Genomic DNA, 19,106 nt, shown 5'->3' with positions numbered 1-19,106 from the left:
TGGAAGGAATAGGTTACAAACTAATCATAAAAGCCCTAAGTTATTTAGCAGGCAGCTATAAGACGTCCTACGTGTGGATGCAGACCTCTCTGTCATGGTGGGCTAAATATTATTGCAAGGCGTTTTGTATATTGCCAGAGGAAGTCAGCCTTATTGTATGAGACTTTGGGTGTAGGTTCCATTTATGGTGGTCCATAGACTTGTTACACAAACACAAGCAATATGTGTGGTGTACCATAGTTCCTAAACACTATATTGGAAGAATGCTTTTCTACTTTACAGGTGCATCATGAGAATGTTTTACTAGCACTTGTGAAGAAAGCTTTTGTTGAAGTGATAGGATAAAAGGAGCTTTTTCTACAGTAATGGCTCTCACGTGACTGTAAATTTTTAGGGATCGACTGACAAATAGCATGAAGAAACTTTGCTTTGGAACTGTGTAGTAGTTGTGGGAATTTTTTGGGGGCAGTGTTGTTTTTATTTGTGATCTCTCATTGTGACACTTATACAACAATTTTGAGTTAAAACAGTGAGATACAAATTATGTTAAATATGATCCATTTTTTAGGTATGGAAGAGTTAATTATGTGCTGGCTCGAAGACTTGAACTTCTACGAGAAGTTGGGCGATTGCAAGAGAGTCTTGGAGTCCCAGGAGATGTTTCTTACACTTGTGAAACAGCTGGCCACTTTTTCTTATACCAAGTAAGGATTGAAATACCTCTGCAGAGACTGTATGATGTCAGTATGTTATGAAAGACTTTGTAAAAATTGGAGTGAATATTTCAGAATTGAGTCTAAAAAAACCCGCATTTTCTTTGGTGGTTCAAAATACAACAGCTAAAGCTATAATTGCAACATTACTTACTTGTATTGCTATTGTTTTAAATCCTGCCTGATGACTCACCAATTGAAAGGCTAGCATTGCTGCTCTCTGACTGCTGCCAGAGGTTCTAACCTTAAGTTTTTCCTTCAGATAAGAAAATCTGTGGGCTATTTTCCATTTTGGACAAACATTAGAGTGCTACTTGATGGTCCTGCTAGAAAGCTTTTATGGTGTTAAATGCCAGTGTGAAATCAGATGCACAGTATACAAAACAGTGATTTTTTGGTGTATTGTGTATCCCTCATTGATCTTCTTGTCTTTATCTCAACCCATAACTTTTCTATCTTATTTTCTTCCCCTGTCCTGTTGAGGAGTGGGGGGGAGTGAGAGATGCTGGATGTGACTCTGGCAGCTGGCCAAGGTCAACCCACCATGGCTTTGAAAATGTCATCGTGATAACAGTGCCAGATGGTAATTTCAATATACATTGCTTTTGTGATTTTTAATTTTTTTTTTTTATAGTCTGCGTGCAAGACTACACCTTGCAGTTGGATTTTATGATATAAAAGCATGTCAGTATGACACTTTTATTTGTCATAGGTAATGTCACGTTGGGAGGAGTATATCAGCAAAATGAAAGTTAAAGGTGGAAAATTGCCAGATGTTACGGATGTCTCCAGTTTCTTTCCTTTTCACCAGTATTTTGCAAATGCTCCTCAACCGATTTTCAAAGGCAAATCCTATGAAGAAGATATGGAAATTGCTGAAGGGTGTTTTAGACATGTTAAGAAAATATTCACTCAGCTTGAGGTAAGACATCTAACTATTAAAGGTAAGTGGTTCTGGCTAATCCTATAAAAAACTTCACACAATTCCAAAATTCTCCTTTGCCTTACATCCTAAAAGAAGTATATACCTCTAGGCAGCTTCATTAGCTTGCAAGGCATTCAGGTGAGAATTTCCACCTTTGAATAATATAGGCATGTTTCACAATAGGGACAGGGGTCTAATCTGTTATATTCTGATTTTAGGAAGTAGACATTCTGTGTGTTCCATTTTCACTAATTAGGTTACTAAAGTTAGTGTGCTTATCAGTGCTCCTCTGATCCTCGGAGGGTCTTTTTATTTACAGAGAATTGCCTTTAATCAGATAACCTAGAAGTAATTTAAACAGATTATCTTCTATTTTTCCCAGAATTCCTTGAGAAGCTTTTAAAAGTTAGGGTAAAAGTGATTTGTGTATCATTTGGTTATATTAACTATTTTGGTCTCTCTGATATTGAATCTGATATGATGGTATAATGCAGTAAAGTAGGAAACAAGAAGATACAGTAAAACAAAATTTTGGGGGATTCTGTGAGGGTTCTTCAGAATTGATTAATTGTCTGCAAATTTATATATGCACACAGGTTACAGAATTATTTGATGTGTTTTTAAAAGATTGGGTTTTGACATACTGTTGTTTCTGGGTTTAGCATAAAAAATTATTCAGATGTGATTGTTAACAGTAGATATTTTCATAACTTGCTTGCCTGAATGTATTAAGAAGGTAGCCAGATAGCTTGAGTGAATACATCTTACAAGCAAAAATTTTTTGTATTCTGACTTTCAAGATTTTCTTTTCTCCTCTGTAGGAGTTCAGAGCTTTTGAACTTCTCCGCAGTGGCCTGGATAGATCCAAATACCTTTTGGTGAAAGAAGCAAAAATCATTGCCATGACTTGTACTCATGCTGCTCTGAAACGACATGACCTGGTTGAATTAGGTTTCAAAGTAATGATTATACTAGTGTTACTACGCTAATTGCTTTTTGGGTCTGTTTTTTCCCCCCCCCTTCTATAAACCTTTTATCTGTCCTAAATCTAGGCAACTAGGTTATTTCGAGTTGCAATTTTTTTACTAGTATGTTTCAATTTGTACTTTTACTGAAGAAGAATTTAACTTCTGTAAGTAAAAGATGATATTGCTTTTAAGTTATTGTATATACAATAATGCATAATAGTGCGTGTCTATTAAAAAAAAGTTAGTTTTGCCATATTGGATGATGAACAGCAGTGATATGATTAATAAAGGCAGAATTGGGAAGAAAAAACCTATAGCCTTTGTAACTTCGTTTACCTAAAAAATTAGCAATTTGAGAAAAGAGAGCTATGATGGAATGCTGTTTTCATTCTACAGTGTTAACCATAGGTATTAATTTATAGTACAGTTTTATCTGACAAAATGAAAACAAAAGCCCACCACCAGTAATTCGTTCAGTATTATTTTCTCCAATAATGCACTGCATTGGATCACAGAAGTGCTCTGTTTCTGCCTCAGTGCAAAGATACCAGATTAGTTCTCTCACTGCGGAAAGCTTTTTCTCTTGCAGATGGATTATGGCATATGGGAAGTATGTTATGTAGTTTAGTCATGGATTCTTTCTAGATGTAAGCATTGATGGGTACAGATAGATCTGCCATTGATGTAGTAGGATTTCACCCCCTGACCTTGTTTTTTGGTAATACTGAAATTTTGCCTTTATGGTAAAATCCCACTGTAACTGTTTAACCCATCAAAAAATTAATGAGTTATTGATGCTTTCTTTTGGTAGACTGAATAACAGCCTTAATTTGTATTATTTGGTTGATGGACATCTCTTTACATTTTCTTTCTCAGTATGACAACATCTTAATGGAAGAGTCTGCTCAGATTCTGGAAATAGAAACCTTTATACCTCTCCTGTTACAGGTTAGATATGAATTATAAAATGTTGCAAAAAAATGATAGATGAAAAGTGTGTTCTTGAACAATATAGAATATTAAAAGGAAAACACCTTGTGCAGAAAGTAATGTAGAACTGATAATTGCCATTTGAGTGGACACTAAGAACTTTCACGCTGTTCTACATTAGTTGTTTATCCTTGTTTTTTAATATTACGGAGTAAGCTGATAGGTTCTAAATATGTTGCTTTTATTGAGTAAATAGCAGGATTAGCATGCTTTCATTTTGAAAATAAAAAAGCAAAGATATGTATATGAACTAGGTCCTGGCTTTGTTACTTTTATTCTTTTCATTTAATAGATATTATTGCTAATAGATACTATTGCTAATTTTAAAATTATTACTATTTATTAAATAACAGGTTTGTTTCCCAAGAATGTAAGGCTTACATAATTGCTCTGTGACGTCTGCTTGTGGTATTTGGTCAGCTTCAAAGAAAGAGATATACCTAGCACCTACAACTTTGAGGAAAATGAGCCTAGTAGAGAGGGGACATTCTACCTGATGTTACAACTCCACAGAAGGAAGAGAAATGGTTACTGGTTCTGCTTCTACTTCTGACCAATAATTATGCACCTTTTGTCCAGCTAACTGGTAAATGTTTAGCCTGGAATCAGCTACAGCTTGTATTGTGTTTGGCAGACCAACAATAAAGGAATGGAGATATGACACCATTGAGTGGAAGTCTTGCAGCTGGAAAGGTGCTGCTAACACAAGGAAGGAAAGAAGGAAACTGAAGCTAATATGGCACAAGGGATATTTATGTCACAGTCTAAAGCCTGGTAGCAATCGCTCTGTAATGTAAGAGGTGGTTGTATTAGAGGGCCAGCAACTTCTAAAGTTGAGTATCTTTCCTTAAAAACATTTCCTCTGATCATTCTAAACTCAACACATTGGCTCAGACTATAATCCCAGATTATCATGAGATAAAATTTCACCTCTGGAATCCAGTGCAGTATGGGCTCCCTCAGGAACTCTGTGCAAACTCTTCAGTTGCAAATCAAAAACTGATGTGTAGGAAGTCAGTAAAACTGAAGACAGTCTGTACTGTTGATTTGGTTATTACTCTGGTGGCTTTCTGAAAAATATACAGTCTGTATTTGTTCATATTCTAAGATTAAGTTCTCTTTCAAAAGTTTTGCCTGGAGCAGATACTTTCATTGAAAAGCAATAATTTTAAGTCTTCTAGATAACCACATCCAAGCTTTTGGACTTTCATTCTGAGAGAAAATGAAAAGGGCATGATAGAAACTCCATGAAATATTTGACATACTTGTAATTGCAGCTCATAATTTCTCACTTTGCCCTTTAACAATGGAGAGTATAATACAATTGCAGGAAAGTAACTCAGTATGGGCCTAGTGCACAAAAGAATGTGCATGTCCAAGTTAACCATATTGCTGTTAAAGCCCAAGTCCTGTTCTTAGCTGCTGTTTAGCTCTGTAGGTTTATAAGTTTTAGTGATATTATTGTAGGTCTTTAACACCTTCTTGATGTGTTAAAGACTGCTGAGTTTTGATAGTTCTGAGTGGGTAGGCAACTAATTCACTCTCTAAACCCCAAACAGGAGCACATATGTCTCCATTGTGTTTGGAGAGCAAATCTCTACTGGATGAGGCTTCTTACAAATCATAACACAATGTTGTGCTGCAGTGCAGTGTAATGAATAAAACCTGCATGGCTTTAACCATGGTTTGATTATAAAATTGTATTTAGTGAAATAAACATCTTATTTTTGAATGTTTGAATGAGCAGTGAATAACAAGACACATCAAGCTGGTGAGGGGAAATAAATGTATATGAGCCATGCAGAAGCTGAAGAGTTTTGTGTAATTAAAGAAGACCATTTCACCACAAAGAAATATTCTAGGGGATATTCCATGACCTTATTCACCACAGCCATCCAAATAGTCCAAGAAAATTGAGGGAGTTTTGTAACAAAATCAAAAGAACTAGGCTGACAAAGTAATACTTGACTTACTGCACTTGGAATTCAGGGTAAGAAATTTTTTAAAAATGTTCATTGGAGGGCTTTTTGTCCAAGACTGAAATTGCTGATAAGAGCAGAATGATTATATGGAATGCTTGGTCTTCTTCAAAGCAATACCCTTTTGGGAGGGTAAAAAAAATTAAATCTTTTTCCATGCCACTGAAAGTAATTTCCATCCTCTTACTTTCTTACTTAAGGCATCTTCAGGCTTGATGAGCTGGACAGTCCAGAGTTCAGTTTTCATTCCTTGCTCTCTGATCAAAGAGGGCTTCAGAGTTCTTCTACTTCAAGTGGCAAGGAAAAGAACTTTAGGCTCTGTTTTGAATAGTGCTCCTATGAGGAAAGGGAAATATCACAGGAGTATGTAAGAAAAGAGGGTCTGAATTGTAAAACTGGCAGGTGCAAATCTTCAGGATTCTAATTGCTAGATAATGTTACCCACACATCTGGTCCTTTTTTGTCCCAATGTTACAATGTTCTTTCATGAGCTCTGTCAGTGTGTAACATAGGTACACAAAGGATGATGAGGAACTGGAAAGAGATAGACAAAAGATACGGAAGAGCATTCAGTCCAGAAGGCAGGGTGAGGATTAGTTAGAAGCATATCCTGGTAATGGAAGAGGCCATGTGCTAATTCCATAGGTAAACAGGTGAAGCACATGAACTACAAAGCACTTGAAAGGCAGGGTCAGTTTATGTGTCAGACGTGTGAGCACTAGAACTGTTTCAGAGGCTTCAGGCAGTTCACTGTCTCCAAAAAATAAATTTCTGTTCTAGAGTAATGCTACTGCATAGAAATGATTTTTTTCACTACGGTAACTTCTATAATTGTGGTTCTTCCTTTTTTCCTCTGATAATATGTGACTTTTGGCCTTTACAACAATGTAATACAATATTTATCCTGATGTTTCTCTACTCATTTTAATAGGTAAATTTACCTGTTGCTTTATAAGAAACAAGACTTACTTTAAATTACTACTCCCTTTTTCTGGTAGTAGATTGGAAAGAAGCTAACAGTCTTTAAAATGACTGCAGTTCAGTGTAGCTTAAGAACAAATGTTGACATTTAGGGCTTGTACTAAGACAGCCAATTTGACTGTCAATCACAGAATCATAGAATGGTTTGGGTTGGAAGGGAGCTTAAAAATCATCTAGTTCCAACTCCCCCTGCCATGCGCAGGGACACCTTCCCCTAGCCCAGGTTGCTCACAGCCCCGTCCAACCTGACCTTGAGCAGTGCCAGGAGGGGGGCAGCCACAGCTGCTCTGGGCAACCTGTGCCAGGGCCTCACCACCCTCATGTTAAAGATTTCTTCCTTATATCTAGTCTAAATCTACCTTCTTGCTGTTTAAAACCATGATCCCATGTCCTATCACTAGACTCCCCGATCAAGAGTCCCTCCCCATCTTTCCTGTAGCCCCCTTTAAGTACTGGAAGGCTGCCATAAGGTCTCCCCAGAGCCTTCTCTTCTCCAGGCTGAACAACCCCAACTCTCTCAGCCTGTCCTCATAGGGTAGGTGCTCCAGTCCCCTGATCATCTTCGTGGCCTCCTCTGGACATGCTCGAGGAGGTCCATGTCCTTATGTTGCGAGCCGCAGAGCTGGACACAGCACTGCAAGTGGGGTCTCACCAGAGCAGAGTAGAGGGGTAGAATCACCTCCCTTGACCTGCCTGCCAGCTACTTCTTTTGATGCAGCACAGGATACGATTGGCTTTTTAATGTGTTGTAATGGAGTGCCTTGATTATATTGTAATAGTTACAGTTGTGTAATAATTTAATTCTAGAACCCCCAAGATGGATTTAGTCGTTTGAAGCGCTGGATTATGATTGGTGACCATCATCAGTTGCCACCAGTTATTAAGAACATGGCTTTTCAAAAATACTCCAACATGGAGCAGTCTCTTTTTACACGGTTTGTTCGTGTTGGAGTGCCCACTGTTGATTTAGATGCACAAGGAAGAGCAAGAGCAAGGTGAGACAGAGAAAATGGCATGTCTAGCCTGTAAGAAAATACCGGGTTAAAACATGTAAAAGTGCACATATAGTTTTGGAAACTGCATTTTTATTGTTAAGACAGGAGTTTGCAAAACTGTAGTTTAATTGTTCCATTTGTTTCAACTTAGACTAAGAAGACAGATTTTGTTTTGCTGAAATGAAATCAGGTTTACTTTTTTTATATAGTAGTACTTCACTGTTGTATGAGTAATTTAATGAAAATGATATTTAAAGGAATTTTAATAATCTTAAGTGTTAGGGTTTTTTTTACCCATGAAGATTTCTGCTAGATTTCTTTGCAAAATTTGTACCCTACAGTGTAAAGCTGATCAAGTGGACAGGCTTAAGGCTAAGTGTGCTGGATTGAAGTGAAATCTGGTTTTCTCTGAGTACCAAACAGAATCAAACTTAAAAACTAATTTTGTTGGATAGCTTGTTGAAATGCTGGGGTTTCAACCCCAAGCCCCAAATTAAGGTTGACATCTGGGTGATTCCCACAGCCCTTTCCAAAGAGGGGGTGAGTTTACCTTTGGGCTTCCCTCCAGGGTGGGGCCGGCCTTGCAGACAGAGCCATTAGGTAAAGGAGCCCCAGGTGTCCCACATTAAGTAACCAAAGGTCAGGTGTCCCACTGAGGGATAAAAGCTGGGACCCCTTGCAGGCAGGGGCAGTGTCTGTCTGTGAGGTGGATGCTCTGTGCAGAGTTCCCTGTTGGGGAAGGACCTCCTGCCTCCCTGGGACTGGGCTCCAGTCAGGTCTAGCCTTTCTAAACACAGGCTCTGTAGAGATTGAGTATGTGGCTTCCTTGGTCTTATATGTTTGGTTTGACTTGGGTGTCTCCCATCCCTTCTATGGGAAACTGCATTTCACCATTTATTCCACCCATTGGTGGTGGTGTTGAGGTCAGTGGGATTGATGTCTCTTATGTATAATCTCACTTGTTTGTACCCCCAGTGCTCACCCATGTACTGGCCTTTTTGTATCAAGTACAATTTGATTATTGGTTCATCTTTATGCTGGATGTGTCCTTTATGCTAGGCCTAATAATTGGCACAACACTTGTACAAGTATGTTCATTTATATATGTACAGGCTTTCCAGCAAATTTTTTTTTTTTTCATTAAAAACCTACAGAAGCATTAATCTTGAAAGTGGGGGGTTGTGTGCATCTGAACTATTTTGAATGAGTTAAAGAATCTGCTTTAACCATTTGGGGTTTGTCTTTGTGTGTTTTTGAACAGTTTATGTAACCTCTACAATTGGCGTTACAAGAACCTTGGGAACCTGCCTCACGTGCAGCTTCTTCCAGAGTTCAGAACAGCCAATGCTGGGTTTTTGTATGACTTCCAGCTTATAAATGTAGAAGACTTCAATGGTGTGGGAGAGTCTGAACCCAATCCTTACTTCTATCAGGTAAGAGAAATATTACATGTATACTTTATTTAATCTGGCTATGTATGGGTTATTAAATCTGCAGTGAAGACAGACTCTCAAAATATAGTAAGCTGATGTTTAATTCATGTTCTCAGATAATTCAGTCATGTGTATGCATCTTTTTTTTTTTTTTTTCTCCTTTTAATGAGTTTTGAGTGTTGAAAATGCTAACATATTGTGTTGTGCTTTTTGCTCAAAGTGAGTAACTTAGCTTGATGTCTGTGTTTTCTCAGTGTTATGGGAGGGATGAGATTTGGTGTATAATTCATTACGAAACATTGTTTTGGCCTATAGCAATTAAAGTCCACTGTAATTCAGTGGTTAGTGAAGGAAGCAATGGTGAGTCATAATCCACTTTACCTCACTTCTAGATTGAGGAGAGAATTTCTTCTGACTGTGTTTCAAGCTGTTACACTGCAATGTACAAGTAGTAAAAAGTTGCCCTGTAGAACAGGAACAGCTGAAATTAGTGCCTTAAAATGGGATTCTGATAATTGAGAATTTGAGCACTACCTTAGACCACTTCTGGGCCAAAGAAGACTAAGAACAGTCATGCAATGACACAGAAGACCTCTACCGTTACAACAATTTTGGTTTTTTTTCATGATCTTGAGGATTCAGAGATGTTAGCAAAATATCATGGTAGCATTGCATGGCTTTTCATGAGATAATAGATTGATGCCATGTATTATTTCTCTTTGGGCGTTTCTTTCCAGTCTTAAAGGGGATTAAAATTTGTAGAATAGCTTTACTCCCGCAGGTGTTTGATATGTCAGGCAACTGCATTTTCCAGGTAATGCAGAGTCCACGTAAGAAAAAGTAATTGAGGCTGGTATGTCCAGCCTAGTCAAACATATGCCAAGATTCCCTGCATAAGATTCCTCATATAATTAGAACAGGAATAAATGTCAGCAATTAAGAACAGTTTTTTAACCTGAAAGATAACTTTTGTTGATAGAAAATAGATTTAAACAGGCTATGAATAACCAGTCTGGAAATAGGACAAAACTTCCTAGAGCCGGAAGAGTGATGCTTTGAGACAGACATTTGTAGTAAGAATAGCACAGAAAAAACCTTACAAAATACAAAATAACAGCTGGTCATTTGAAATAAATAGGTATGGCCTGAAGTAGAAGTAACTGGATTTGATAATCCAGGTTATCAGTCTGTCTCCTAATTAATAGCTGAAAGGAGTTTAGTTATTCTAGTTCAACCTGTTATTACTTTCACCTTACCAGAGAGTGAGTCATTACAACATTTTTGTGTGCCTATTTGGAACCATGTTGCATTGGTGCTAAGTGTTTTTTTTAAACCCTTGTATTTCAATAAAGGTATCTGTATATTATCAGCTTCTGATACTTATTAACAAATAATTCCACAGTTTTATGTAACAGGTGGGGTTTTGGCATGTGATATTTGAGAAGGAAAAAGTGAAATTAGTTGTATTCTGTAACAATACAGATAAGGTGGCAATTCCTTTGGGCAGACAGCTATAAGCATATAAATGCATTTAGATACAAATGTGTAAATATTTAATAGTCCGTAGATATAATTCAAATGTTTTAACATTTAAGTATTACTGTATTTAAGGATATTAAATATTTAGATTTTAATCTTGTTGAAATAAAACTGGGAGCCTCTGAGTAAATTTTGGCAAGTGCCAATCAATTACTAACAATAATATTGATGTAGATATTTTCAGCAGTTCTCTGAGGAGGAATCAGAATGAAGTTATTAAACCTACTTGTCATTCTTTTATTCTTTCAAAATGGCTTTTATTAAATGAGCAGAAACTTGTCTGAATTCATGATGTCACAGGTGTTATTCTTTTCAATCTTATAAGTTGGATAACCCCTTTTTTACACTTTTTTTCCTCTCCTTTTTTAAATTTAAGAATCTCGGTGAAGCAGAGTATGTTGTGGCACTCTTCATGTATATGTGCCTGCTTGGTTACCCCGCAGACAAGATAAGTATCCTGACAACATACAATGGACAGAAACACCTGATCCGTGATGTCATTAATCAGCGGTGTGGGAATAATCCACTGATTGGACGACCAAACAAGGTGACTTCAAAAATCTATCAGTCACTGGAGTGCTTCTGGTTTGTTTCTAAATGGTCAGATTCTATAACAGACTAATAGATTCACAGCTTTCTGCGCAAGTGTTCTCTGGTTAACTACACATTTACTAACCTACATTCTATGGAATTTTATAGAATAGTGCCCTTGTTTCTGCCTGTTTGTAATTTGACATACAAGCAAACTGAAGTCGGTGAAGTTGGAAGGGCTACAGGCTACATGGGACAGAATAACTCTTCTTTGTCATTTATTTTGTCTGTAAAAAAACAGAAGACAAAAAAACCCCACACTTTTAGGAAGATCCACCCAGAAATTATTTGATAAAACATATGATGGCAAATCTGATTAAACAAGTAAAAACTATAGTTCTAAAAGTTGGGTGCTGATTCTTCAGGTTAAAACTCTGTATTATAAAACTGATGTCTCTTACCAATCTTTTGATATTAGCACCCCATTGTTAGCTGTCTAAATTGAATAAAAATGTAAAAGAAATGGTATACAGTCAGTCAAAAGCTCCTCCCAGCATCTTCCAAAAAGAACAGGGTAATGATTTTTGATTAGAGGCCAACTAAAACAGAGTTAAAGCATCTTCTTTTCTTATTTACTGCAATCAGTCCAAAGTTAATGTCAAAATTCTGGTATCATGTTTTAATTGAAATGGCAAAGACTAATCTATGGAGTTTTTCTTCTTGAATTTTGATTCCCTAGGTAACAACTGTGGACAGATTTCAAGGTCAACAAAATGATTATATTCTCCTTTCACTAGTGCGTACCAAAGCTGTAGGCCACCTTAGGTAGGTAAGAAGATACTCTTGTAGTGTCATTAAACTACATGTTTTCTTTATCAGAAAGGTGTTTATAGTACGTTATACAAAACTGTTCGATAATTTGAGTGTCTAGTAGAAATGAAGTTTAATGCTATGTATTGAATGAAGTTCAGACATACTTCCTTTTATAACTGTCTGGTACCATCTTCAGTTTATAGCAGTCAGCTTATAGCAATGGCTTTTACACTATAATTAGTTTAGATTACTGCAGATAGGCTGAACTTGGTTTCACCCTAGTAGAATGATAGGAATGTAATACTTGTTGAACAAATGCAGGCTTAAATTTTCTCATAGATACTTTCCTGTATCAAGTGTTTGATCACTGTATAAATTGCATTGTGATGTGTAGTTTAAGACGTTTGTGGTGGAGGAAGACTTGTCTAAGCAGCAGTAGTTATATGAGTTATCAAATTCATGCTTACTCATTCAGGATTACAAAAATGCTCTTGTGATTCATTCTCAATGTAAATCTTTATGAAGTCTAGGAAAATAGTAAAGGGTGATTTTTCATATCATCAAAGTGAACGCTCTTTTATATAATAGTTCTAGGATTTGGTAGTTACTGAAACAGTATGTAGGAAAAAAAGACAAAATAGTATTTTAGCAAGTTAATTTTACATTTTCTTTATTTAAGACTTGAGTATACTTCTAGATATTTTTATTGCAACTATGTCATCATCAGTGAATAAGAACATGATTGACTTTGTTCTCTGAAGGGATGTCCGACGGTTGGTCGTTGCCATGTCAAGAGCCAGGCTCGGGCTTTATATCTTTGCAAGGGTGTCACTTTTTCAGAACTGTTTTGAGCTAACGCCAGCTTTCAGCCAACTCACAGCTCGACCACTTCACCTTCATATCGTTCCCACAGAATGTTTTCCAACAGCAAGACAGGTAGGAACAGCTGTTCTGAATTTTGCTATCTGTAATGGGGGTGTGTGTTTGACCACTATTTTTGAATGGTCTATAAGAGCTTTGAGGGTCTGCTCTGCTAAACCAGTGCCTATTGGATAAATAATGTCCCTAGAATTAACTTTTAGCACAATACACACTACCTGGTTTTAATTGATTTTTCCACAGAACTTAGTTATCAGTATAACTTTGTTGTGCCTGCTTTTTCCTAAGTTCTGCTTCTGTTAAGTGATTCAGTATTTTTCTTTTGTGATAAATAGGTTTTTAGTGTGTTACCTATTTTTGGTCTTGTTATAAAATAAAATAATACTGTTTCTAAAAAAAGCCACACAAAACTAATTGCTTCTCATTAAAAAAGGTAAAATTACATTTGACTGAGTAATTCAGGATAATTAATTACCTTTTTTTAAAAAAAAAAAATTTGGTCCAGAGTCACAAAATAGTTTTATTGCTGAGCTGGGTTCATAAGTACGAAAATGTAATATTGCACTTGATCTTTACGGGAAGGTTTGTATTAAGCCTCTAAGCACAGGACACAGAGTAGGATGCTAAATGAAGAAACAGAGAAGCATACCTGCTTTGCTTCTGGTAGCTGTGAGAAGGGGTGCCTACATGAACCCAAAAACCTGTTGCAGATCTTTCTCTGGTCTTAAGCGCTGTCGACATGTTTGTGAGGCAGCCCTGCAGCTGAAACTTTCAGATCCACTGTCCAGCAAAGAATGCAGTGTGCATGGTCAGCACGTGTGGGCGAGAAGAAGATGGACTGTGGTGCACAACTAGGCTAAGTCCTAATCCAGTCGTAAACTATTTTGGCTTTTAATATGTTAAATGACTCGAGCCCAAAATGTACTCTATGGAATAAACATCAGAACCCAGCCTTTCCTCTCGAAATTTCTTTGTTGGACTGCAGTACCATGATTAGTCCAGTTCCCCAGAGTGTAAGACCTACACTTCCTATCTTTGCAAAGAATTCAGCTATTTTTTTTTCTTTAAAAAGCATTATTTCTTGGGATTTGTGATTTCTAATATAATAACCTTTGAATAATGTTTGTTGTGCTTTGCTTGCTGAATGTCTACTTTTTTCCCCTCCTTAGAATGGAGAAAGACCATCTCACCAAATACATGTTATTAAGAACATGCCTCAAATGGCTAACTTTGTGTACAATATGTACATGCACATGATACAGAGTACACGCCATTATCAACAGGTAAGGACCCTCTAACTTTTGGAAGCTGGGCATTTAAAATAAAATTGTTTTTTAGTAAGTGGCAAGAGATGCTGTTGAGGTTTGAGGCTGTTCCTCTTATGTTTAAAATTCAAGAAGATTTTATGACTGGGGGTGAGAATAATGAGGTCTTTAAAATCTTGCAGTAGCAAGAGCTGTATCTTTTAGTAATTTAATCCTCCAAAACCAGCAATAGTTGATGCTGAGTGCTAAACATGACTCCATCTGTGCCCAAGAATTCTTCATTAATACTAAAGAACTAGCCTGTCCAGTATTTGCTTGAAGTAAACTTGTGTGTTATGTTTCAGGTAAGTGCAGCTAGTGCTATTACAACATGACTGCATGATGCAATAATGTTTTGTAATAAGAGTTTTTCATGACAAGCGTGCAGTGTATAGAAAGACCAGGTCATGTCTTGGAATGTTTTTAACCGTGTTAGCTCACTGTGTTATCCAGGCTAGTTAGTAGCTGTAGCATTTTTATTCTTGAGCAGTTTTTTTCAGCACTGCTTCACCAAGCAAAATAGTATGGGTTTGGAAGCAGTTGTAGATGCCTTCTTATTTCTGTACCTAATTTTGTCAGTGTTTAATCCCTGAAGCAAATTCAGAACCCAACAGAAACACCTTGTCTCATATATGTGAGCAGAGCTTTAAGGTAGTTTAAATAGTCTACTGAGCAGAAAGCTGCCTTTACTCAGCGTACTTGGATCTGTAGAAGCTTAGAGGTAGTTGGTAGTAAACAGAAAGGGAGAGGTCTTAAATGCTACCCCTCAACTGCATCAGCTTTCACTTAATATCTGGGCTGTATCATGATTATATTACCTATAATTTACTCTTTTATGGTACTCTGAAGTTCCATTATTGGTTTTTGCTCCTCTGAAGGATTTCCAAAAGTGGAAAAAATTTGATGTAAAAGAACACTACTCACTCTGTATTGGCTGGTTATGGGAAGTGAGTGTGAGCATGGCTCTGTATCCTTGAACCAAGTCCAAGGTACTTGTCTGTGAGATCTAGGTTCTGTTCTTTAATGCAAGGATGTTTCTTTATCACCTCCTGTTTCTTCCTTCTTCCACTGACTATTTCATCTAATATGGAACAGTGTAATCAGTAGAAATCAGAACCCAGAACTTCTTTAACTGAATGTCAGAAGTTCAGATAAAAAATTTCTTTTTCTCTGCAGTTCTTATCCAGTGAATCTTAGAGATTTTTATTTCTTTCTGGGAGGCATAGCTTCAGCCAAGTCCAAAGCATTTTGCTACCTAGAAAAAGTCTTTGCCAGATGGACAGGATATTTTCTCACTATTTTGGGGAACTGCTCTAATTATCTGTCTGCTATAAAGAAAAGGGATAGAGAAAGAGGAGCAACACTACTAAAATCTCTTCTTGTAACTATTTTTTCTGAAGTAGTGAAAGCTCACACTCTTTTGTTAGAAATTCAGTCCTATAAACATATGATGAGACTTGATTTGGAGCCAGTTCATCTAATATAGTTGGAGATCTCTCAACCATGCAGATCGTATGTGATGAAGACTCAGTGGACTGTGCAAATGAATAGCCCTGTCAAAACAGAAGTGTATACATGTCCTGAAAAGCAGATGGTAGCATCTAAATTTTACCAAAAGATGGGTTTGCTTGACACCTTAATCAAATATGGACCCAATCCTTCTGCTAATACCAGTTATTCCTTTTAGCATCCTAATCTTATCCATTGGTAGCTAAAATAAGTTACAAAACTGCTGTTTTCCTACTGTGGTAATGAATCATATTGTCCTTGCAGGAGAAGTCAAAAAGTGAACTACAGAAAAACCCCACCAGGCATTAAATTTCTTTTACCCTATTTAGTACAAAATAATATTTTTGCTTTTCTTTTACACTCGTCTTAACAGTAGTAGTCTCAAAGGACAACATGCAAAACTAAACTAAATCACGGAAGAAGTCTGAGTTTGTCTTATGCATCAATAATATATATTTATAATTAAAGGATTTCTGGTTTTGAAATACTGTTTCAGTGAACAGATGGATTGTAGAGACTGATACAATAACTTCAAAGTCTATAAAAACCACTTTTCATATATCTGGTAGTCATAATTGCTTCATAGATTTGCCTATGCTTGTCAGAAACTTGTAACATTAGTGTCATCTAATTGAAGTTGAGACTTCACCATAACGAAATACTTCATTTATCATGTGAAGCAAAGTTGTCTTTAAGCAAAAAACCCCTTATCAATCATCCATGTGAGGTTTTATGAAGCTTTCATTTCATTGAAATGCTTCACAATATTCCAAGGGAATATCCATTATGTCATTAAATTATGTCATTAAATAATGTCAGGCTGCAAGAAGTATGAGTATTTCTGTACAGCCTGGAACTTGGGTTCTACATTTATAGCTGTGGTGAACCTTGTATAAGTACAGATAATGTTTACGTAGCATTTTATAGGATGTTTCAAGAGGAAATTACTGGAATGAATTGTTAAAGACAGGCCTCTTAAAGGCCTCAAAAAGCAAGTTAAATGTATCTAGGAGTTTGAAATAGTAATAAATGAGATTACAGTAGTAATGTGCTTGTTGTTCCAAGTAGGGATTTTCCATAGCCCTATTACTTGTCTGGCTGTTTGGGATAAAGAAAAGTGTTTGATATCCTTAGATTGGAGATACGGAGTTTTTAACACTCTCTTTTCAGGCAAAAAAAATGTGTCTAATAAAAAAGCATTGCATGAGCCAAGATTATTCTTAATTTTTTTTAATAAATGCTAAGTGCCTACAGATGATTAGGGCTTCTCAATTTCAAGTCTGTGTTGTTAACTTGTTATCTAATGCAAAATCCTAAATATAAGGTGAACAGTTCAAGCTCAAATAGGAAGAGATGCCCCAAATAGATGTATTTGTTGTAAAACCTGAAAATCCTTTTTTTTTTTTTTAAATCATCTAGCGTTTACTGCCCCCACCTGCCATGATTGAAGAACCAGAAACTACTCAAACAGAAGAGACTGAAGCAGAAGATGAAGTGCAAGGCATGCAGGAAGATGCCAAAGAAGAAGAAAATAAGGTAGGGGAAGAAATGGTGAAGGAAGGAGAATTGAAAGTGGCTGAAGTGGATGAACATCGAACAATGCCAGAACACCCTGGAAGAGACAGTGATAGTGGAGACAGCGAACCTGAGAATGAGACCGAAAAGTGATCGACGGGCTGTTTGTCCTCTACATGTTTTGGAAAACGGACAGGGAACAAAAGCAGTTAGAAATATAATTATTATTTTTACACTGACTTTTTTAATGGTTGGATGTGTAATATGACCTGTTTGGTATATTTTTTTCACTAAATACTTTGTGGACAAGCAAGATGTTTGGCAAACATTTTACTGAGTTCTTGTTAGTAATGTAATTTGTTTAATGGCCTCAAATGAGACAATATCCTTTTCATACATTGTTCAGTAAAGATGCTTTTTGTACCAGTTTTGAATATTTGACCTTTACTTCAGTCACTGAGTTATCCATTAAGCCTCACTGATTAAATATATTCAATATTGGTCAGACACTATAGTTTCCCTAATACTTTGCAATTCCTTACACATAGCTGTGCTTGTGTACACTGGGATGGTGTTTTAGGCATAGGATCAAGTTTAGTAAGATACTTAATTGTATGTCTGAGAACTGTGAATTACCATGTGACTCTGAAATGTTTAAAAGCTTTACTGAACTGGGACCTTAGCAGGTTCTCAGAATTTCATAAGGCCCATGTAGCTGTAGCAATTTCTCATTGTTGACTTCTGATGCTGGTTTTAATCAATCATTATTTATGGAAAAAGTAAGGCTGCAGCTTTTCAACAGCCCTGATTTTTTAAATTAGTGTTTTGAATTTTTTTTTTTTTTTCTTATTTAAGAGGGCACAGTAATTGCTCAGGATGAAGCCACATGAGGGAAAAAAAATGAAAGTAGTTCCCTGAATATAGGATTTGTAAAACATACAATGCTGATATTAATGACATAATGGTTGAGTGTTTTTTCTAGGGTAACTTCCAAGTATACATCTTTTATAGTGATCAGAGAAAGGTTTTGCCCTGGTGCATTAAGAATACCTGCCAACTTGGAAAATTATTCAATGGTTCAATAAGATTTAGGAATTTCCAAGTAGATTTTCAGATAAAGCAATAGCCATAGGAACGCCTTTTATTGCTGACAAAGGGAAAATGTTTGGTTTTCAAGTGTTGCAGTTGCGAAGCTGCCAGAATTACTTTCTCACTAAATTGACTAGAGAATAGTTAATTTACAAGCTCTTATTAATAGCATTGAAGTTCTTTATTTTTCTTAATATTTTTGTAGTATTATAAGAAAAACCCCTATAAAGTTAAATGTCAGCCAAGCTCTGTGAAACATATCTATTACATACTTGTGCTTGCATGCGGAGATCTCATCTGCCCCTCCCCCTGAAATCATTCTCTCCCCAGCAGTTAGAGGGGAGTTTAGGAATAACAAGTCTCAATACTTGCTGTTGGTACACAATGTTCTCTTTGTGTTTTTCATTCACTGAAATGAAATTTTCTCAAACAAGAAAACTAATCATATGGGCAGAATGTGTGTTCCTTCGTTGCTTGTTTTGATTGGAAGGGAGTGTACTGTTTATTATCAAATTGTCTGCCTTGGGAGAAGAAATACTAATGTTGAACATTTAGGTGGTAAGTTTCATGCATTAACATTCACATGTTCATGCAGGGTCAAATAATACGGGGCCTTCAGGCCACAAGTGAATAGCTCAGCTGAGGGTTGTCATCTTTGCTTTCCAGACTGTTTTCTATAAATACTTGAGTATGACAATCATTTATTGTGCTTTAGTATTTTAAGAATTGGAAGAGTATTCTAGCGGTTTCTTCTTCTAAAATGGATAATTTAACTGACAGAGATTTAACCAGTAATTGGGACAGAATGACTATTAGCAAGCACCCAAAGCTGAAGGGAGCTGCGAAGACCTTTTTGAGTTGTGCACAGTTTGCAGTGAGCTGTGACCGCACCTGCCTGTGCGATGCTGTGTTGTGTGTGCAGGCTCTAGGTGTACGCGGTCAC

At 36.6% G+C, this 19,106-nt stretch overlaps 1 protein-coding gene across 1 annotated transcript in view; it reads left to right on the top strand.

Moving 5' to 3' along the window:
* The window catches only part of AQR (aquarius intron-binding spliceosomal factor), a 53,607-nt gene extending 36,107 nt beyond the window's left edge, over positions 1-17,500 (top strand). Inside the window, exons 24-34 of the mRNA XM_026850072.1 lie at positions 569-704; positions 1,426-1,635; positions 2,460-2,597; positions 3,483-3,554; positions 7,364-7,551; positions 8,813-8,984; positions 10,900-11,070; positions 11,794-11,879; positions 12,629-12,803; positions 13,916-14,029; positions 16,979-17,500. Coding sequence (XP_026705873.1) covers positions 569-704; positions 1,426-1,635; positions 2,460-2,597; positions 3,483-3,554; positions 7,364-7,551; positions 8,813-8,984; positions 10,900-11,070; positions 11,794-11,879; positions 12,629-12,803; positions 13,916-14,029; positions 16,979-17,227 — 1,711 coding nt within the window. The 3' untranslated portion in view covers positions 17,228-17,500. The remainder of the gene's footprint in view (positions 1-568; positions 705-1,425; positions 1,636-2,459; positions 2,598-3,482; positions 3,555-7,363; positions 7,552-8,812; positions 8,985-10,899; positions 11,071-11,793; positions 11,880-12,628; positions 12,804-13,915; positions 14,030-16,978) is intronic.
* Positions 17,501-19,106: the final 1,606 nt, after the last annotated feature.

The sequence above is a fragment of the Athene cunicularia genome, assembly GCF_003259725.1.
Source record: "Athene cunicularia isolate RWA chromosome 5 unlocalized genomic scaffold, athCun1 chr5_part1, whole genome shotgun sequence".
Taxonomy (NCBI): Eukaryota; Metazoa; Chordata; class Aves; order Strigiformes; family Strigidae; genus Athene; species Athene cunicularia.
Note: the sequence above shows the minus strand (reverse complement) of the source record. Positions and strands in the feature narration are given on the sequence as shown.